At 39.1% G+C, this 22,306-nt stretch overlaps 2 protein-coding genes across 4 annotated transcripts in view; one reads left to right on the plus strand and one right to left on the minus strand.

Moving 5' to 3' along the window:
- LOC121886089 (macrophage mannose receptor 1) overlaps positions 1-6,230 on the plus strand; it is a 19,621-nt gene extending 13,391 nt beyond the window's left edge. For both annotated transcript variants that reach the window (XM_042396004.1, XM_042396005.1), the window contains 15 exons: positions 57-281; positions 688-857; positions 943-1,013; positions 1,401-1,501; positions 1,613-1,732; positions 2,876-3,013; positions 3,095-3,249; positions 3,367-3,466; positions 3,601-3,836; positions 4,611-4,794; positions 4,916-5,164; positions 5,281-5,463; positions 5,574-5,633; positions 5,791-5,936; positions 6,026-6,230. In XM_042396004.1, coding sequence (XP_042251938.1) covers positions 57-281; positions 688-857; positions 943-1,013; positions 1,401-1,501; positions 1,613-1,732; positions 2,876-3,013; positions 3,095-3,249; positions 3,367-3,466; positions 3,601-3,836; positions 4,611-4,794; positions 4,916-5,164; positions 5,281-5,463; positions 5,574-5,633; positions 5,791-5,936; positions 6,026-6,070 — 2,183 coding nt within the window. In that variant the 3' untranslated portion in view covers positions 6,071-6,230. The remainder of the gene's footprint in view (positions 1-56; positions 282-687; positions 858-942; positions 1,014-1,400; positions 1,502-1,612; positions 1,733-2,875; positions 3,014-3,094; positions 3,250-3,366; positions 3,467-3,600; positions 3,837-4,610; positions 4,795-4,915; positions 5,165-5,280; positions 5,464-5,573; positions 5,634-5,790; positions 5,937-6,025) is intronic.
- Positions 6,231-6,366: 136 nt separating this feature from the next.
- aff1 (AF4/FMR2 family, member 1) overlaps positions 6,367-22,306 on the minus strand; it is a 28,555-nt gene continuing 12,615 nt past the window's right edge. The window contains exons 5-19 of one of the 2 annotated variants that reach the window (XM_042396006.1): positions 18,681-18,767; positions 17,587-17,620; positions 16,017-16,071; positions 15,373-15,514; positions 14,219-15,268; positions 14,050-14,138; positions 13,679-13,904; positions 13,403-13,497; positions 12,233-12,296; positions 11,979-12,115; positions 11,743-11,814; positions 10,924-11,017; positions 10,747-10,790; positions 10,418-10,650; positions 6,367-9,346 (exon numbers count right to left, since the gene is read on the minus strand). In XM_042396006.1, coding sequence (XP_042251940.1) covers positions 9,222-9,346; positions 10,418-10,650; positions 10,747-10,790; positions 10,924-11,017; positions 11,743-11,814; positions 11,979-12,115; positions 12,233-12,296; positions 13,403-13,497; positions 13,679-13,904; positions 14,050-14,138; positions 14,219-15,268; positions 15,373-15,514; positions 16,017-16,071; positions 17,587-17,620; positions 18,681-18,767 — 2,547 coding nt within the window. In that variant the 3' untranslated portion in view covers positions 6,367-9,221. The remainder of the gene's footprint in view (positions 9,347-10,417; positions 10,651-10,746; positions 10,791-10,923; positions 11,018-11,742; positions 11,815-11,978; positions 12,116-12,232; positions 12,297-13,402; positions 13,498-13,678; positions 13,905-14,049; positions 14,139-14,218; positions 15,269-15,372; positions 15,515-16,016; positions 16,072-17,586; positions 17,621-18,680; positions 18,768-22,306) is intronic. The other variant, XM_042396007.1, reaches the window with a different exon arrangement.

Genomic DNA, 22,306 nt, shown 5'->3' on the forward strand with positions numbered 1-22,306 from the left:
TTTCATAGAGCCGACCCACAAAAAAGAAAACCTGACGACTCTTCCTAATGTTCTAGGCTATTCTTGGAGCGACGGCTCACCTCTCTCACACACCAACTGGGGTCCCGGGGAGCCAAATAACCACATGGGCCGTGAGGAGTGTGTAGAGATGGTGAGCAGCACCAACGGGAGTTTCTCCTGGTGGAACGACCTCAACTGTGACGCTCACCAGGACTGGATATGCATGATCGCTAAAGGAAAGAACCCCATTCTGCCCCCGGTGCCCCCACCTCCTCTTCCAGGTAAACTGTCCCCAAAATGCTCCTGTCCTTTCTGTATAGAGGGGACAAGTCATGTTTTTCTTTTCCTTGTGCTGGAGCTATTTTGAATGTTAATTTAGAGCCGAGGTGCTCGAGATTGCTGCATGTTTTGTAGTGTTTCTCTAGAAAAAGACGTTTTCAATTTTGGTGGGTCTGTCTCGTTAAATAAAGGCCAGTAAATGCATATTGAATTGCAAAAACAAATAAATGCAGCTTAAAAATGCATATGTACACCACAAGTAAAACAGGAAATATTAGTGCTTTTTGGTTTTTTACTTATGTAGGCTGAGGACACAGGGCTCAAACCAGAAAAATGACAAAATACAGTGAACAAACCGAGGCAATGCGGCCATCATATCATCACCATATTTGCTTTCTCACGTCTCAGCTCCTGATTGTGGTAGCAACCCGGGCTGGAGGAAGAACAACAACATCTGCTACTACTACAACGACACCGACATCGTGGACTTCCCCACGGCTATGAGACGCTGCTACGCAGAGAAGGCCTCACTCGTCTCCATCCTCAACAAAGACGAACAGGCCTACGTTAACAGCATGGTGCGCTTCTTTTCTTTTAGAGCTTCTCTACAGTGTAGAAAAATGTTGTAATATGTTGCAATGAAACGTGTTACTGCTCTTCCAGGTGGGGACGGGCCAAGTTTCTGCAGCCTGGATTGGATTGAGGATGGTTGGTATTACAAGTGGACACTACATGTATGTGTATTTCATTTCTTTTTCATGATTTTAATTAATTTGAGGTGAAATTGAAGGGATAATGTTGTAGCTGACTGACAGACTGAGGTGATGATGTCATTAGAGACAAATCCTAGAGCTATAAATAATACAAGTGCTCGGACATTATAACAGCATCCAATGTGATTCATATGAGGACGTTTTATATTTTTTATATTCACAGCTACATTCACATACAATTCATTTGGATGTAACATTTCACCTCAGAGTCAGTCACTTATTCATTATCACTCCAAAATGTGTAACCCGATAGCGTCATCAGTTCTTGGAGAGATTGTTTGGTGATAATGAGTTAAGTTATATAAATACCACAATGAAAAAGGTCATTGTAAAGGTTTGTCTGCACAGGTGGGTGGACTTCTCCCCTGTAACATACGTTCACTGGGGTCCAGGTGAGCCCAACAACGCCAACGGGGAGGAACAGTGTGTTCAGATGAACAGACATCAAGGTATTGAAATGACATTCACTTGACAACGATGTGATTATTTATCGCTCCTGTGTGTACCGATCGGACTCCTCCCTCGGTGGTGACATTTACGAAGCTCTCTTGCTTGTTAAGGCGGATGGAACGATGCCAACTGCGGTCGTGCTGGAGCCGGTTACGTATGTAAGAAGTTCCCCGGAGAAGTTCACACCCCTCCTCCACCCACACAGCCCTGGGAGGGCAACTGCCCCGCAGGTAACACACACTTTTTAAATATGAACATTAACACTCTCCAAAAGGATTTGTTTATTTATTTAAACATGGATGTTATAGATCAATACATGTGTATAACATATTTTAAAGGATGAGTCTGATGGTATTCTATATTTTTCTTATTGAGAACAGATTAGAAGATACTAACACACATCATCTGTGTAGCCAAAGCCTGATATATCTTATTCCTTGGTGCCATAGAGCTCCATTGCTGCCAAAAACTATTAAACACACACTGTAACACACTAATATGTTTCTTCATGCAATGAACATGGGCATTGTAGTTTATTTTGAGGTGATACTGATACACCATCCCACCTGAAATACTCACTAGTGCACCAAATGTGTATTAATCCACATCTGAACATAGTCCTCAACAAATGCACCATTTACTTGAGTTTGTGTAACGTCAGCTACAAACCGCTGTGCCCGGCTGATTTAAGAAATTATTGAGCCTTTTCTAGAAATGATAAAATATATTCATGGCCCGTTTTGAAAGATTTACATCTTCAGTCGGTACAAATGGGCTCAGGGCCGAGAGCCACAGACAGGATGGAGAAGTCAGAAAGCATCAAGACAGACTAAACACACTGTTGGTTTTGGTATTTTTATGGGTTTTGTTGAATATTTCCATCTTTATCCTGTAAAGTAGAATCTAAAATACATATGAACAGGAAAAAGGAGCTATTTTCAGTGTTGAAATATGCAGCTAATAGCTTTTCTTTCCATAAATTAACAGATGGTCAAATTTACTTTCTATATAAAGGGAAAGTAAATCTGAAATTTTATATCAAATTTATATAAAATCACAGTAGATACCATGACGGCAACAATAACCAGGGAGACTATATGACAAATCATGATGTACAGTTCCACAAATTCAAAGAGAGTACATTTAAAAACATTTACATGAATAACTATCTGAGCTACTAGCTATTCCTTGAATATGTTTAGCTATAATAGACCTTTGCGTACAATATTACAAATCAATAAGCAGGACTATTTCATAGCGATAAAATGGATTTGTATAGGATTTTCACACCTTGATAATCTCTCCAGTGTGGCTCATTAATATGGTTTTAATAGTTTTTGAACATCTCTGCTCTGTTCTTTCCTTCCCTCCAGGCTGGATGCGTTTCAAGGATAAATGCTTCTTATTCAAAGGGAAGAAAGACGATATTAAAGGCAACTGGTCATATGCTCGGAGTTGGTGCAGAGACCAGGGAGGAGATCTGGCAGTTATTGATGACCAGTATGAGAACGGTGAGCTCAGCAGATAACATCATCTATAAGAATTTAACAGTCCAGTGGCTGCAGGTCAAAGCGAACGATCCTCTCTTTCAGACTTTGTGTCTAGTTACTTGAGGGACCTAGTGCACCCCGCGTGGATCGGTCTGTCAGATATCTTGGTAGAGAATCAGTACGCCTGGAGTGACGGAGTCAGCCCAGTACTGTACACCAACTGGAACGACAAGGAGCCCAACAATGCAGGAGGAGCGGTGAGGATATTTACGCTACAGGCTTATTTGTAATAATCAGAGCAAAACCTACACAGCGTGATTTGAAAAATACACTTTTAGTTAAATAGCTTGAAGCTTTGTTGTTGTTCTCAACAGGAACACTGTGTAGCAATGACTCACTACCACCTGGTGACCGGCAAGTGGAACGATGAAGCCTGTCATAGGGATCAAAGCTTCGTCTGCTACAGGAAGAAATGTCAGTGAAAACCTCCGGTGGTTCTTCTTCCTGCTCAAATATCATTAAACTAATTTTAGATATTGACATTACAGAAAGCTCTTTCCCCGTTCAGGCCTTACTCTCTGACTTTTCTCCGTCTTCCTCCACACCAGCGAGCAGCATCAGCCCTCCTCCCCCTACAACGAGCCCCTGCCCCGCCGGCTACATCTCCTGGTACCTGAACTGCTACAAGCTGGTGGAGGAGGCGGCCACCTGGGACGCGGCTCAAACGACGTGCCAGCAGCAGGGAGGCAACCTGGCCAGCATCGACATGAGCTACGACCAGGCCTTCGTCGCCGGAGTGGTCTTACAGGGGAAAGCGGACGTCTGGATCGGACTCAGGCGCAAGGTGCTGTCAGCAGGAAGAAACTAACAACTTAAACTACCTACATATTCAAAATACCTTGAAGCAAAATCAATTAACTGCCAAAATGTATGAGGGAAGCATTAAATGACAGACAGAGTTTATGAATTACAATTTTCCAAATATATTTTACAGTTTAAGGTTTTATTAAACCTGCATTATTGAGTTGGTTCATCCGAATTACAAAAAATACATGTTCTCACTTACTTCTATGGGTATCTAGTCATGCTTACTTAAAAGTACACATTAGAAGCAAATTTTACTCAAGTACTTATTATATCAATACATGTATTATTGTTTGGTTATTACTAATGCTCTATTATGTATGCAGCATTTTAAAGCTGTAGCTGGTCAAGAGGGAGACAATTGTAATAAACTTTAGGATTTTAAGGTGTAACAAGTTGTGAACAACATTTTGTGAACTGAACATACAGAAGATTTTTAGTGTAAAATCTTTATCTACAAAGTAACTTGTGACTGTAGCATTCAGATAAATGTAGAAGAATAGATGTACAGTACAAGTAAAAGGTTGGACACACTTTCTCATTCAAATGAATGGGTAAGTGTGTCCAAACTTTTGACTGGTACTGTATTTATTAGCAGAAAATGGAGCTACTCAAGTAAATGTAATTAATACTTTCCAACACTGTATGTGTGAACAGTTTCTACAGAAGAAACAGAAACTTGAAATCTGGAATAATTCAACCAAAACTCTCCTAGCAGTGAACAAAGCTCATACTGTATCGTGTTGTAATGCAGGATAACGGCTCTTACATGTGGACAGACGGCTGGCCAGTTTTTTTCACTCAGTGGGGACCAGGAGAGCCCAGTAACATCAAGGACGAGGGCTGCGTGAGTATGCACGCGTCACGAGCGTTCCACGGGACCTGGAACGACACAAAGTGCAACCAAGCTAAACCCTTCATCTGCAAGATCTCCTCCGGTATAAAACACACGCTTAAACTGAACCGACTTGCTTTTACATCCCTTTTCTTACTTATTTTTTGTCTTAGGCTAAAAAGCATAAACCTAAAAATATCTATGTCATTTATATCGTCTGTCAGAGAATCCGCCACCAACTCCCGCCCCCGGTGACGGGAAGTGTCTGCCGTTTTGGATACCCTACGGCCGCCACTGTTACTACGTGTACAACGATAAGCTGGGCTTCTCTTGGCCGGACGCCCGACATTACTGCCAGACGGTCAGGGCGGAGCTGGCGTCCCTCCACAGCAGAGCGGAGGTGGAGTTCATCAGGAACATCAACATCACCAAACGTCACAACATCTGGATCGGCCTCACGAGGGACAACAACTGTGAGTGTAGAAATGGACAAAAGAACACTGATAATGTTGTTTTACAGAACAATTCGGACTCTAGCTTTGATATTAGAAATAAAATCATACATACAAATGATGGTTTGGTTTTCTAGTCGGATGGGGCTGGACAGACAAGACGCCTCTGGGCTTCCTCAACTGGGCTCCGGGTGAGCCCAACGCGGCGTTTCACCCCGGGGACGTGGCCGAGGAGAACTGCGTGGAGATGTACCACGACGGGCGCTGGAACGACAACAACTGCCTGCAGAAGAGAGGTTTTGCATGCCGCCACCGCCAGTGTAAGGATTCTCTTGACCCAGTTCCGCAGCTTTTGTTTTGGTTTTAGATTCTCACCGGAACAGGACGAGCAGATTAACAGCTTCTCTCTGTAAAAATCTTTTTTTTTCAGTCTATGTAACAGATGATGGCGGTAATCCCATTTTTCCCACTGATGATCCGGGTGTCAGCAGTAAGTGTTTCCTAACAATTTGTGCATTAAATTTTCCTACTTTCTTTTCCTGTCATTAGTTGTAGATGCACCATGAATGACATGTTTGAAAGCTTTAGAAAATTGAAATGTTTTTATCAGCTCTACTGAAACATCTGCTGTATCTTTCTTTGTACAGACGGAGGGGTGATAGCCGGCGCCGTCATTGCAGCCGTTGTGATTGCCTGCTTGATATTCGGACTTCTCTACTACACCTTCATCGTGCGAGGATATAAGCTAAGCAGCTTGAGCCTGCCGAAAAGAACGACCACTACCGCTAATGTGGTAAGTTATCGATTCGCCTGTTACAGCTGGACGAGAAGGTTACGTTTTTATGGGTGTAAATGATAAGTTGTGTCATTTTTCTGTTGCAGCCTGCTTTCGTCAACCCCAACTTCGCAGGAGAATCAGACACATAAAACATCATTCAAGTTTTGTACAGTATATCGAACATGATGCTTTTTTTTTAAAAACAAATCAGTGATGATGTAGTGTGAATGTCTCCATAGTTTAAACAGCATTGTATATATTTTAATACAAAAATAAAATGTATTAAAATAAACCTTCATTGTCTCTGTATCTCCCGGTTATTTTGTAATGTTTACAGCAGGGCAAAGTAATTCACTTTACGTGTCATTCATTCACCAACCTTTACCGCCAAATACAAGAGTTTGTAATTCTTGTTTTCTTTGAGAAAAATAAAAAGTAAAACAAATTATTTTCCAGTGTTTATTCATCTCTGTACACTGCAACACAAATTCTTTACATATTTCACAAAAAGGAAAAAACGCATCCTTCAAAAAGCCTTTCTTAACATTTTTTCCAGTAAATAATTATTTGGACAAGAAGTGTAAACTTGTTGCAGAGAAATTCATAAACGAAGCACCAACAGTCAAGGATAATGGAAATAAAAGCCACAGGTTGGAAGACAAGACAAAAAAAAAAAAAAAAACATATGAAGTTGCACTACTTATGAATGTCAAATGCCAAAACTGGTGGTTTCAACTCGTGTGCAGTGAAGACATTGTGGTGAGAGACTCTAACGATCATTTCTATAGCAGCCTGCTGTACATAAAAATAATCCCAAATGCCATGGCACCAGTGTACTCGCTCCTTACTTAAAAAAATATCACTTTATCATTTATGTGAGAAAATAAAGTTAGGAACACTGTGTGATCCTTCTATAGCCCTTTTATCGTTTCAATTGCACGAACACACCAACTGAATTTAGCACAAGCGAAAAATGTCAAAAACCCCAATAAGCAATCATTTCAAGAAATGCGCTATTTTAAAAGCGCTAGTCCAAACTAATGTATCTTTTCCTACATCATTATTTCATACTGATTATTTCTGTATCCCCTTGTGTATTATTAGCAAGAGCCTGTGATAACAACACCTCACTTAATTTCTGAGCCAACAAAACGCACGCTTTATTGCTTGTATTTAAAAGATACAACAAACAAGAGTGAAGACTAGCACAGTCCTGCCGGTCTTGGGTTTCCTTTTGTCCAAAAAGCACACTGAAATTAACTGAATATATACTCAAAAAAAAAAAAAAAAAAGTGCATTCTTTAATAAGCGTAATAGTTTTGGCCATTTATTCTACTCCCACACATCTAGGAAACATTTTGCGACCTAACAGAAGCATGGGAAACATTTACAGGAAAGCAGCTTATCGGTGCAAAAAAACAAATAAAGGGAACAGGACTGTAGTTTTTCTGTTAAATGACTTGTGGTCGTCCCACTTTAATTGAAAAGGTAACTCAAACTGACAAATACGGCCGATGTGAACCACTATATCCACCACTATACCTAAAGAAAGACGGGTGTAAGATTATTCCCTCTTTTTTTTTTTTTTGTTCTCGCATGTTGTTCGATTTTCAATAGAAGGAGGACACAAGTGCAAAAAAAATTATAAACGAAGATGAAGAGGATAAAAATCAAGTCTGCTTTGGTCTGAAACTACCAGCAGCAGCGCTACAGCCAGAAAAAAAAAAAAAAAAGATGACACCTCCTCTCTTAAGACCCCCGAGCGGCAGAAGTCAACCACAAACCAAAACAGTGTGACATCAGAAGCGCGAGTCTACCAGCTCTCAGAAAAAACTTCCAATCATCATTCAGTCTCACGCGGACAAAAGTCAAACTAACGTCTTACTGAAGCAGAAAAGGTCGGACTTAAGAAATGGTTATACTGTGAAATCCATTAAGGCTTCAGTTCCATCTGATACAAAACAACTTTTAATAAGCAACTTATGTTGAAAAACAGCATCTTTACATCCTTTACACAGTCTGATAATGTTGTACAGGTTATCACAATCTTTCCTACTCTGCCTCCTCTTCATCATTACTCATGTGCAGATTATAATCTGTGTCCAGATTCATCTTTGTTATGAGGCAACCTCTTCATAATCTCATATTATGATTCAACCTATTTTCAATTTTTTTTTTTGAGTCTTCTGAGGACAAATAAGTCTGAATGTTGCATGTTTTTTTTCCTTTTCTTTTTTATTTTTTTTTTAAATCAATATACTTATTGCACAAGAAGTGTGTTTCAAACGTGATGTGTATCAGGGTTAAATCTCTACATCTGACAACACTAATTTGCAAACTGAAATTACATATGTAAACCAGGAATTATCTAAAGTATTATCTAAACTGAATAAATTAAACGTTTTTTTTTATTTTTTATTACTACCTGGTGCTTTTGCACACTTGATCCATTTTTAGCAGCAACATTGTCCCTGTGTTTGATTGATCTCTACTTCCTACAGTCAAGATTAAACCATGTCACACCTGTTCTCTTAAAGGAAAAAACACCATTATGATACCAATGTTGTGAGGAGCTGAAATGTTCTAAAAAAAAAACAACTCTTGGGTGATCCTGACAGTGATTTGTGGTTAAGAAAAAATCCAAAATCCAAATCAAACCAATCATTCAGACTGAAACAGGGAAACTTCATCTCAAATTAAATAAAATAAACTGTGTGGTGTTGAGTTTAAACATGATACTTTTCAGACATGATTTAAGTGCCTTTACCAGGTATTTTCATTCAGACCTTGTGATTACTGTCTGTGAGTTATAAACCATAATAGTGTTGTGATCGTAATAATAATAATAAATAAGATCTGTGTTAGTGTCTGCACCGTCGCAACCATGTGATAAAGCTGAGTAGAATCGTAGAGCCACCAAACGGCACTTTTGGTTATATTTGATGTGTTTCCATCTGAATTTAGTTGAGGGGACTCCTCAGTAAAGCCTCGTCCATGACATGATAAAAGAACAGGAAGGCATGTTAAATCTTGCAAAGACACCAGATGCAGCCCATATTTTTTTGTGCCAGAGAGAAAGAGAAATGGAGAGAAGAACAAACGAACGAGTGTGATGTTCAAAAGTGGAAATTCCACAGACGTGAGATGATATCTGCGTCTCCCTTTTTTGACGAGATGAGTTAATGTCCATGTGAAAGTAGAAAAACACAGCTGGCAGATGTGTAATCTGGTGTCGACCCCAGAGACCGGTGTCAGCGTCAAATGGTTTGTAGGCATCTAGCGGGAGGAGCGGACTGTTGGTCACTTTACCTTGTGGCTGTCCAGCCGTAGCCAGTGGACGCCTTGTCTTGTGTAACGGACCACGGAGCTCATACTGGAAGTTAAACTCAACGGGCCCATAACAGTGTCCAGCTCTGTCAGCAAACCTGAAACACAAACAGAAATAATAAAACATTCATTAACATAAATATTCTGAAGACTCCTCTTAGCAGCACTAACATACTGATGATTAGTTATCAGGATTCTCCATCAATAGTCTTATTATACACGTTCAGACCAATGTGACTCCTTTAGTCACATTTTTTTCTTTCTGAAGAAGTGCCTAGCAACAAATCAAACAACTTTTCGACCAATCATCAGCCAGACAGAAACATGAATTAGATGTGAATGTGTGTCTTTGATCCTCACTGTTTGTCTGGGTAATTTTTTTTATTTATTTATTTATTATTATTATCTATGATTTAACTTGACTTATTTAAGTTAAATTAGAATTTACAAGACTGAATTTACTCCAGTGTTTGTTTTCTGTTCATACTTCAGTTCCACAGTCTATACAGCAGCCTGCATTAAATAGTTTGATATTGGAGGAAGATTTAGATGCAGATTGAAGAGATGATAGCAGCTAATGACATATTAACATTTTAGTTGGACTTCATTTTATTTAATTTTTTAAAAAAATCTTGTGTAAATATATATGTAGTTATATCAAGACATCACATACATGTAAATTATCGCATGATGTCATCTAGCAACTCTCGGAGCAGGTTTTAGCTACTTTCCACTGAAAATAATTGGCAACGCTGGTTCAAACATGGAATCTGTAACATTTTTGGCTTCATTTATTTGTTAAAGAGGAAATCCACTGATTTTACACATCAAAGTCTGTTTACAGGTCTTGGGGAGTAGCTACTGCATATGTGGAAAAAGGAGCATAAAGCCTTTTGTGGCTCCAGAGGGAGCTGAGTGAAATCTGACAAATTGCCTCAAGTGATGTCACTTGCATTGTGGGTGATGTAGGCTGCCAGGTTGGGACAAGGAAGAACGCATGGAATAAAACCTCTAGTCATTTTGTCATAACTTCCTGTCTACACCAGAGGTTTCTGATGATTTTTTATGTGCCACTATGAATATAAAGGAGCTTATTCTTAAATTCTGACAACACATTCAGATTCAGCTGAAAAGTTTAGCCACACCGCTCCTTTTCCGTCCGCTCTTACCGCTGCCTTTGTGTGCCAGCTCCTCCGCCTGCTCCCAGATGTCATGAGCGCTCAAGAATAACGTAGTGATGTTGACATAGGTGAATGCCACTTGTTCAATGGCCTGGGGAACTGCCACAGTGCTGCCAACAGGGCCCACAACCAACCCGCTGCGGCTGGAGCCAGGACCTGAGCTGCTGGATGTGCTGGCTGGAGACGGCATGTTGGGCGTAGGGGACGGGGTGTCTATGCCTCTAACGGAGACGGAGGCAAAAAGAAGAGGAGGGTAAGCAGAAAGCTTCACCTGTGATAGATTAAAGCGATAAACAGTGAATGTAAAGCAGACTTACTTTAATGTGCAGACAGAAGGATCCTGTGTTGCCTGAGCAGAGTTCTGAAAAAGGTCCAAATTTAATCAACGAAATGAAATATTAACAAACTTTTCCATTGAACATTTAGTGTTCATTAGTTTGTTACCTAAACAATTACAAAACTAGTAATAATTGTAGGAAAAGCTTAGTACTTACATTGAAATGATCAGTGAGGGTCTTTGAATACTTGAGTGCAGTTTTGTGTTTGTGGTGAAACATGGCCATCTGCAGGAGAGACTGGCACTTCAAACTATAAGACACAATTAAACGTTATTGATGACTGATTCGTTCATAATTCACATGATTCATGAAAGAAGAAAAAAGGCAAAAAGGTAAAGATAATGCATGTCGTTGTACTGGTACCTACTGTGTGCAATGATGATAAAATTGAATCTAATCCAACCTAAAATCTTCAAATGTGTGAGAATAATTTACCAAACTGGAGAACAGTTTGGTACAAGCGTACCAGTTACTGCTGGTAAAATCTAACATATTAAAGTTAAAGCTTCACAGGTGGTTCAGCAGACAAAATTTTCTCCAATTTACAACTTTAACAAGTGTGTTTTCTTATTTTAAAAGTTTGGACAGAGATTAAGCAATAAAACAAAGTTTACAGTATAAATCTAATGTACTGAACTGATTTGCAGATTTATAAATGAACATTAAAATAAAATGTCTATACTGCCCGTCAACATAAATGCTATCAGAAGTAACTCATACATACAATAAGTTGCTCTTGTTTCTCATATTTCAGCAAGTTTCTAATATAACGCACTACAACTTAACAGCAGCATAACCTACAACATGAACATAAACATATCTCTGACATGAATAAAATCAAACCAGCAAAGTCTGCCCTCTTTACATAAGAAACAAAAAGTTGATAGCAAGCTTAAAATCCAAAACAGAGACAAAAGAAAAGACAAAAATAAATCCTAACCAGTAATGTCAGGGGCACAAAAATCATCAACTTACCATAAAGCTAAAAAGTCCTTTTCTGCAGGTGGAGCAGAGGGGTCCACTGTGTTTTTAAGTTTCAGTACAAACCTGTGAGAGTGGAAAATGTGGTAGTAAAACTAATGCAGGAATCACATTCATCTTCATGTTATAGCTTAAAATGCTATATAGCTAGCACTCTATGGGTTGGAAAACACGCAAATTAATAATTACAAAATAGTGCAGAAAATATCTAATGAACGTGTTTCTCTTACTTGAGGAGTTCTACAGTCTCTGCAAACATGGTGTAGGAAGACATTGAAATCTGTGGATCTTTTTCCATTGCGATGCCGCTCTCGACGAAGTACATGGCTGCATCCAGGTAGTTCAAAGCTTTACTGAGCTTATCTGACTGAAGGTAGAGAGAAACAAACACACAGAATATGGTTTTTAGCTACTTGTATTACTGCTTAAACTGCAGTAATGTAAGAAAATGAACATAAAAAAAGGAACAAAAAGAGAAACCTACCTCTGCATCTGCTTTGTGTTTCAGTCTTTTGGCCTCCTTTATGTAATGCTTCACTGGATATTGCCTGCAGGTGAGAGACACAGTGACTAACAACATTACAGTATATGACTAACGATTCATAACACGATAAAAGTTGTTGTCACTGAAACAAAATAAGTGCACAGCTTTTAATTAAAACTGTGGCAGCATTTTCATTAAAATCTGAAAATATCTTGAATAACGACCAAGAAATGTTGCTCTGTTTACTGTCGACTGCCAATTACTGAGTTACTTTTTGAATTTGTGAATGAAGTCGTGGCTTATAAGAGCTTATATAAAATCAGACAGTCTCCTGGTGATAATCAGTTGTTGAAAAAACTTAAACTTACATAACAAATTAAATTTACTACAAAAGGTTAAAAAACACTGTCCTGCTAACATACTGTTGTTGACATAATACACTTCAGTGTTTAAGCTGCGCCTATAACCATCTCAGTTTGTATGAAAAACTGTCAAGACAACTGAATGAATTAAAAGTCTTCATTGCCTCCCCCACTCCCTAAATATCACCCATCAACTCAGCTGATAGAGAACAGCAATGATCACTACGTTTACACGTGGGTGTAGCACTGTGGTTGCATTGCATCCTTGAGTCTGATTATACTGATGTGTACAGAAACAGGCAAAAGTTATTTAAACCCAAAACCTTCAAAGAAAGTTGAGGAGAGAGAGGTCACACAGGAGAAAAAATGGGCTCATATTCATATAAAGAGTTGCTCTAAAATGATTACAGTGACACATAATTGATTATACTTTCACTTATAGGTGTGAAAACACTGTATCATCTTTCTAAATATGACAGTCGTTCTACCTCTTACTGTCACTTTTCAAAACACAGCAGGAGTGCTGTTCTATTATGTTCCCATTAGGTGGCACCACGTAGCATCAAACTTTGTTTTCAAAGGTTGGAATACGCTGCCAAAAACGACACTGTCTTTTACACGTCTGTGGGAAAGATCTCAAAACTGTCTCTGTTGTGAGGATTTTTCCCCCACAGGGGAAAATCTGGAAACAGAAGAATTATTGCAGTTTCAGCTAGGTCGAGACACAGGCAGACTTTGAGGAGACACAAATAAAAAAAAAACAAACTGTGATTTAGAACAACTTAGCAGCCCCAGAAATGAATCTTACCTGTCATCAAATCTGAGCAAAGGCCTGTTGGTCACAGTTTCCCTGGTGGGCTGTGAAGAAGATGGGACGGCAAGGCTGCTCTTTGGGGGTTTCTGCTAGCGTTGCGAGGCAGAAAATGGGTTAAAAATTTAAATAGTTTCCCTGTTCATGTCATAATTGGCCTAAAAAGGTTAATTAATAAGCCCTCTTCACTGGCAACACGTCTAACATCTAGGGAAAAGAAGCACTGTACGAACTTAATATGCACGGGGTAGGTGTGCATATCGTGACGGTTACCTTTTCGACATGTGGGCACTGTGTGTGTTTTCCACTGCTCTTCTTGTGCTTGTGGGAGTCTTTTCTCTTTACAGCCTCTTTACTGGACTCCTGGGTCTCCCCAGAACAGCGTTTGTGTGACTTTGAGTCTTTATTAGTGTCTTTGGGTGTTGGAGGCTGCTGCAAATTTACAGGATTTTTCTTGGCCTTCTTTCTCTCCTGATCCTCCGTTGGATTGCTGGAACTTCTGTAAAATGACAAAGATCAGAAAGCTTGTTTGAGCTGATTGGACTCTTGGACTGGAAAGACTGATTCATACACACACACAAAATGAAAAAAGGTTACTGTTATCTAAATAAATGAATGGGATGCCTGTGATTTAGTGGACCTACTCCAGTTTGATAGAAGCATTAGTTGATGAGGTATTCTTGTTATCCAGTCTCTGTTTCTTCCTGGGAAGAGTTTTATTGTCTACCTCAACCTAGAAGACATTAAATCACAGATTAAAAATAAAAATAGGACTTTCACTGTGTACATATATGTGATCCTTATATTTCTCACATTTTGAAGTATACTCTTTTTGCTGGTTTTGGTGTGTTTGTGTGTTGTAGAGGCGTCATTGCCTCCTCCTTCTTGCTCTACGACCAGGGCCGGTCTCTTTGTATTGCTGGGTATCCTTTGGTGAGTGCCTGAGGTCTGGGGGACTCTTGAGAGCAGACTGAGATCAATCTTCACCAGCAGGGATCTAGGAGGCCTATAGGGATCCCGAGAACCTTTGGCAGCATGCCCAGTCTTCTCTGAGTGCTTTGGGGTTGCAGGGCATGAAGTTTTGTGAGGCATCTTCTGGCAGATGGTGTCTGCCTTGGGTATGTTACAACTGATTCTGACTGGAGGGGCCAGAGACAGCTGGTCAGGCTGCGCAGGCTGAGCGGGCTGAGCAGGACTTGGAGTGGGGCAGGAGCAGGGGTTAGGATATCTCACACCACAAGATGGACATTGACCGTACGGGACCGGCGTGACGTCAGGCCGTGGCTCTGATTCAGCCTTTCGCTTGTCGAGTGAGGTGTGTTTAGAAGTCCTCTTACTGTCTCTTTTAGCGTCACCGCTATCCTTGCTTTTCTTGCAATGACCCGTTTTCGTTTTCACCTTGGGTCTATCTGTGAAACAGGGGTCTTTGTCTCGTGTGGCTACTACTTCCTCAGATTTCACACCGAGAGCTGCTTCAGTGTGATCTGAACAAGCTGCCTTCACCGGTTTGGAGGGGCGTGCGTTGCCTGAAAGTTTCCTGGAAGTGGTACAGTTGTTAAGTTCAACAGAGGGGGGTTTTTGGCTACTTTTCTGGCAATAGTCATCCTGAGAGCTTTCACTACACTGCTGGGGTTTGGGAAGGTTGTCAATGAACTCTTTTTGGTGAGAAGAAAGCTGAGGTTTAGACTCCCTGGTGGGGTCGATCACCTCTACACTGGAGTGCTTGGAGCTATGAGTAGGCTGTAACTGTTTGTGTGCGGGACTCTCAGAGACGTCTTGACTTTCAGTGCTGGAGTTCTGTTGGTTGGACCTGATCCAGTTCCCCAACTGCCAGTCGCCGCGGGTCACTGCTGGAGCATCAGGCTATAAATAGACACAAATTAAGATTTTTAAAAAAAAGGGGGGGGGGGGAGTAACCGCTTTATTCAATATGTGTCAATATACTAAAAGGACAAGCAGCAAATTACCTCAGTTTTAACTGAGCTGCTCGCTGGTGGTTGAGGTGGCTCCTCGGTGGCACTTTCACTGTCCGACTCTGATCTTGAACTACTCTCCGAGTCGCTGGAGCTTGCAGACTCTACCCCGCTGGAATGTGCTGCTTCGAATGAACTACAGCACATATACAGAGCAAGAAAACACCACAATATATATTACATAAAAGTGTTACTGTTATAATGAAGTCACTAACATTGTGGCTTACATGCCCTAGATGTGCTGCTAAACAATACATTTAGTAAACATCATGTACTAGGGAACAACTGATGAGGAGAAATGATCGGTACTTTGATTATCTTAGAAATGTTTTTATAAAAATATTTGTTGGGCTTTTTTTTTTAGTTGCAATGCCTTCTTCTGATAAATCTGTATTTTTGATGTGAACTGATGCAATAGATGGGGTTTGACCTAAGTTTAATTCACAGCACACTGCAACCAGCTGATAAACACTGTTTTCATTATGTAGCATGAAAATCAATTACTCAACTGGCTCTTTCAGGTTCCATAACTGTCAGTGGTCCCTGTCTCTGCCTCTCATAGTTCAGTTGCACATCTTCTGTCATATTTTGAAATTAAAAAGAAAGAAATTTTTTTTTTTAAGACCCATGTCACTTACGATGAGCTCTTCTGGTTGAGATGGGATGGATCTGTAGAAGAGTAGTCACACTTTTCTGGGAAAAAAAACAGAGAAAATAGATATTAGTCCAACAAAAGAAACAGAAGTACAGTACATGTCACTGTAAAAAAACACTGACTGACTATCACTAATTTTACAGATTATAACTTACTTAAACACTAGAAAGAAAACTGATCTGCAGTCAAAAGTGATCTCCCAAGACATCCCAAGTGTCATTTGCTTCCTGGTAGATTCAACATTGCATCTATTTCAACATAAAATCTAATATTTTATCTATAGAAAAGGAAACAACTACAAATGACATACAGCCAAATCTCCTGGAACAAAGATTGTACAACAGTTGCTGTACTTTATTAACTTCCTAAAGTCCTGAATCAATCAAGATATCTACATCACTCCTGTCAAGAAGAACAGACTGGTGTTTTCATTGCTACAATCCGGTAAATTTGCAGTCAGTGAGCGTCATTATAATAACACAGTAACCAGAATGTTTTGTTAGCATTTCCCAAACTACTGACCTTCCTAAATTCCACACCTCTTGCACAAAAAACTTGTTCTTGTTCAATGTTACTTTAAATAAAACACAGGCTAGACACAAAGTATTTTTGTCATGCTTAGATTAGCCAATGCTGCTGGAAAACTTACTATATAAACATTAGTATGATAATAACTGGTCAGACAAATAGAATCACTTGATATAAGATGAAATTTGCTTCATGAAAGTTTAATACTGAACTGACTGAACTGACTGACCTGAGCTTCATTTTTAAAGTTCATCTCCTACAATAGAATAATTGTTACATACATTTTCAATTATGGTGGTAATTGCAAATTTACAACAAAACATGAGCTTTTGTATTGGATTGCACTGAGTAAATATCCACCGATAAGCACCAAAATTCAAGAAAAGAGAGAAAGGAAATGTGCTGAAATGGGTATAGTAGGTGATGGATGAAAACAAGCTACTGGTGAAAGAAAAATCTAAAAGGTCAATGAAAATAAAGGAGTGTAAAGGATACAAAACATTTGACATCAGTGAAGGAGAAGGATAGAAAATAGTGAAAGTTTACTATTCCTCTCCTCTACATGTTCATAGCTTTCTCTTAGCTGAGGTTAATTTGAGAGAAAATTGTAGGGTTGTTTCTCCCCTCTGGCATTTTGTGGCCAGTTTGCAGAATGGGCCACAGGGGTTGTACAAGTTGCCATGGAAACATTGCTTTGAAGAAAAAAGAAAACATAGAATAGAGACTATCGGAGAGGAGAGGAGAGGAGAGGAGAGGAGAGGAGAGGGGAGATTTAGGTCACACCAAATGTCACCAATGATGATCAAACCTCCAGTTTTCGTCTACATGCAGTAAAGCACATGTTTCATCTGATGTCAACTACGGACACAACAGATTCTAACTGGTTTTCATTCAGTGTTGATCTTCCGTGATGCAGTTACATAATTTCTATTTAACTATTTGTTGGTTTTTTTTTCACTTATCATCATGTTATCATCTTTGTCCTGCCCTTAAATTCTACTCTGCGTCATTCCCTCATTACTCACTTTGTCCTGGACATGAAGAGACATGCTCTGCTTCCTGTGAAGACAGAGAAAAACAACAAGAAAGCTTTCATCTGAGTCATACTTCTGCATGATTTAGATTTGTACATTGTAACTACATTTACACTAAACTAAAAAAAACAGGCATATGTTTCAATATTCAAGACACAAGATTCAAGGTATTATTAGTTGTAGCCTTATAACTTGATGATTTTACTGATCTTGAGCAGGTGGTGAAAATTTTGTCCTGTGTGTGGTGTGCAGAAAAAGGCTACAAGGCTTTTAAAAAGGATTGATTTCTTGTGAGGATAATCAAAATTCATGACAAATCTGCTGGTTACATTATAAGATACCATATCTTGTGTGTAAAATTTGATAATTTGACCTGAGAGTGGTGCAAGAGGAAAGCTCAGTGTCCAAAATAGAAATTTGAAATGTTACAGGAAGGTTCAAAGGGTCAGCAAACACATCCTCTATGCACCATGAGTATCCACAGCAAATGTAATCAAAATTCAGTCATATGTGAGTCCATTTCTTGTGAACAATAGCTGACAATTTGACCTCAGGATGACCACTAGTTGGTGCCTTATTATGCGTCCAAAATGGAAAGGGTTCATCCTTTGCAAAGCATGAATGTGCTCAGTAAAGTATCTGATAATGGGGAAAGCCACCGCACAGCTGCAGTGTTGTTGGCATACTGATTCTGGCACCAGAGCCAACACACAACTGCCAGTGATTATCCCTTCACCACACCACAGAAATGGACGCTTTCTTTGCAAAATCTGATAGGGATTTTTGCACTTAAGAGACTAGTTATTTGAAAAATATGCACTTTAGTTTGGTAACTTGGACTTCATGAAAGCATGGCATTAGCTTCAGTTGAAATTTAAAAAAAAAAATACTATTTTGTGTGTCACAAGACTTAGGATTTAGTCCTCCACCCTCTCATTCAGTGGCATTCAACTGGTAAGCCAATGCTGCAGGGCAGGTTTTGCAAGAAGATTAGTTTAACCAAAACCCTCCTCCTATATACACATGGGCAGCAGTGAGCATAAATCAAGAAACACTTTAATAATTATCAACCTTTAAGCTCTTACCTTGGCTGGGAGAGGGGACTTGGAGGGTTCTTCTGTGAAAGGTGTGTGTATAGCTGTCAGGAGAGGAGGCCACGAGTGGGTCATTTCCTACAGAGAGAGAAAAAAAAAAAGTGAAATGTGTTAATGAGCCTATTAAGTAGAGCCTCGATACAAAACATGCAGTATTCTATATGAAATAGGAATCAATACACGTGGGTGTGGTTGCACTTTCACTGATGTCTGTCTTGTCCAGTAAAAAAAAAAAAAAATTCCAGTTAAGTTGTCCCCACATGTATTTTAGATTAAGTAATGGGCACATAATAGTTTCTCTTTCTTTACAACTTGAAGACCCGAAGCATGCTCACATTTAACATAAAAAGTATCACCTTAGTTCCTGTGAAAAAGAATAACAATGAATTTGAATGTTCCTATAAATTAAATATAAAAATATATTCCAGAAATCTCCAACAAAACCAATTGTTCTTTTATGATTAATGCTGCGACAATAAGTCGATTAATGGATTAGTCAATTGACAGAAAAATTATTGGCAACTATTTTGAAAATCGATTAATCTTTCAAGTCATTTTTCAAAAACACTAAACATTCCCTGGTTTCGGCGTCTCATTTGACTGCATTTGATGCTTTTCTCTGTTTTATGTAAGTAAACTGAATCATTGTGTTTTGGACATAAGACGTATGGAGACATGTGATGACTGTGACGCACATGTTTCACTATCTTCTGACATTTTATAGACCAAACAATTAATCAATCTATTAATTAATAATATGTAAGTTTTATATCAAATGAGTAATAAATGCATAATGTTATTTTATTTCACTGAATAAAGGTGACACGTATATAATTCATCATGATCTGTATACTATGCGATGTACTGTACATACAAACATACTGTACATCCTGTGGTCATTTTGTGAGGTGCAACTGGCACAGACACAACTAGTTCCTCTTAACACAGACTCATGTGTCTTCAACTCAATATAAAACATGCCAACAGCATCAGAGGTTCAGTCACTGTTCTACACAGTAAAAGCGGAAAGACGCATGATCTAAACAACTCTGAACACATGACTGTTGGTGGTTGTTTCCTCTTGGAATTTTCATGCAGTATCTTCATTTTACCAGGAATAAATAAAACACAGTCTGTACAGTTTTAAAGTTGAAAATTACAGCCAAACACGACAGTGACCTTCTCTGAATGCACATCACATCAAACCTTAAAGGGGACATGAGACGTTCATGTTTTGGCAATGGTTGTGCCCAAATGCATTAGAAAACCACCTTGCCTAAAATCATGTTTTATAAAGTTGTTAAAACTACAGATATGACAAATTTATTTTCGTAATTTCTACCTAGCTATCTAGCTCAGGCCCCAGGAAGTGCGTCAGACTTTGAAGCCAATTTGACATAGTGGCCAAACCGTGAAAGTTTAACTGAATTACAACTCTGCCTTGAGCACAAAAAGCATTTTTCCCCACATACACTATCATGGTAAAAGGAGCGAAACAGTGGATACATTTTTTTGAGCTTAATAACTCCTGCGAAATGACTTGTTTCACTATCAGACTTTGATCCATTTGGTCCGATAACATTTGGAAAGTTAGAAGCATTTCTACGCTCCGATTGAAATTTTTAGTAATGTCTAGTTTCTATTCTGGTCTTTATCTTATGCTATAATAGTTACTCATACTAGTTTTTAGAGACTGATTATCAGCTGACGGCATCTAAAATATACCTTTGGTAAAAAGCAAAAGTTAGACTAGACTGAAATACTGAAAAATCGACATATGCATAAATATATTATTTGGCCTACTGTCGCTACTATTGGTTCATACTGTTGATTTATTAGTGTTATGGTCATGTTGGTCATGAATAAAACCAGTGCAGTAGTGAGCAGGTAGAGCTGACATTAGCCAATGAAAAATGATGGTGGTAAAAAAAACAACAAAAACAAGTCAGACCGATCAACACTTTGAGGTTAAAAAGTAAGATATTAATCCAAAAGTAAATTATTATACCTAAATTGGTTCGTGATGGCTACAAACTTCTACTACAACCCTACTTTTTAAATTTTGCCACGAGATATGTGTGACCTTTTCGGCGGTTAGGTCATGTGAAGGAAAAGCTAGCTATCTCACATGCTAAGAAACTTTATTGCACGCATTGCAATTAGAAGATGATGCTGAGGAAGATAACAGAATTAAGGGGATAACATCTGTGGATTATCTAAAGTTTGGAGTCTAAAGTCTGGAGTGTCTGAAGTGTGAGCCTGACTGACTGCTTTGGAAAACGTCATAGTAAGAAATATTTCTTTGGAGGTTTGCATCAGCTGAGGAATCAAATGATGTATGGTGTGGAATAACGTGACTTTTAGGTGAATACTCTCAGGCCCGGGTGTTTATAATGGTTGCGGTCCATTTTCGTCACCTTTCTACCTCAAACTGAATTCAGATAAGACTGATAAGTCATTTTGGCTGCTATATTGTATAGCCAAGCTCTCGACGCATAAATCCTTTGCTGCAGAGATGCTATGGAAATCTTTAGGCTCTGACTGTGTGTCGGACTGTATGTCATGGCTGTGATGGGGTGGGGGTTGGATGTGGGGGGAGAACAGGTGTTCATGAGTGCTGCCGTTTGGAGTGAAGGATGTGTTCAATGACTCTGTACCGCTATTGTCAAGAGTATGTTGGGTGGTCGGTAGAGCACACGTTATAGACAGTAAAATTGAAAACAGATGGAGCAACTTCAAGCTAGAAAAAAAAAAAAGTTTACTACAAACCTTGGAGTCATTGCCCATCGGAGGCTCTCTCTCTTTAGTGCCACTTGCTAGCGCAGCAGTTTAAGAAAATGGACTGTTTTGTCCTTGGCTTTATAAAACTCATTTGTACATCCAGGAGCAATACAAAAGTGGCCCCCTTTTTGTCTTCCTCTGTCCTGTGGCTACCCAGTCTCCATCTTTCACCGTCTCTAGCGTTGTATCTGTTTAACTCAGCTAGTTCAACCAACCCTGTGACGTCATTGGTTATAGTGCTGCAAGATGGTTGTGCCTTTGCCACGAAAGATATAACAGGGTTTCTGTTTTCTTTTATATGTTTATATTTGTCATGTTAGTTATATAATTGTTGATTAGAGTGGAAATCCTTTTAGTAAATCATGTTAACTTCATGGACTGCTTCATATCCACTTTAAAGTGGATGGGCTACAGCAGCAGAAGATCATGCTACTGTAGGTTCCCTTAATATCAGCTACCAACAAGAGGATACATAGGGGAAGGCATCACTGAAACTTTTGATTGACAAGTGGGAAACCTGGTCTTAGGAAACTTGATTTAAGTTGTATAGTTCTGGAAGGCTTGAACTATTACCATAATTAAGATTTGATATCATGAAATAAATCATTTGCATGTCATAATTTAAACAACAAACAAAATGGACAGAATGAGTGAACTCAGTAACTTTGAACATGGCGTGTTATTTGGCCTAGCATCTCCAAAACATATTTTATGAGCAAACATTTCAAGAGTTTATTGAGAATTGTGCAAAAAGCAAACAATACCAGCGTTGTAACGATGTAAACAGCTTGTGGTTGAGTGGGCTCAGAAGAGAATAGCAAGAAGAAACAGACAAG

This window comes from Thunnus maccoyii, chromosome 19 (assembly GCF_910596095.1).
Source record: "Thunnus maccoyii chromosome 19, fThuMac1.1, whole genome shotgun sequence".
NCBI classification, from domain to species: Eukaryota; Metazoa; Chordata; class Actinopteri; order Scombriformes; family Scombridae; genus Thunnus; species Thunnus maccoyii.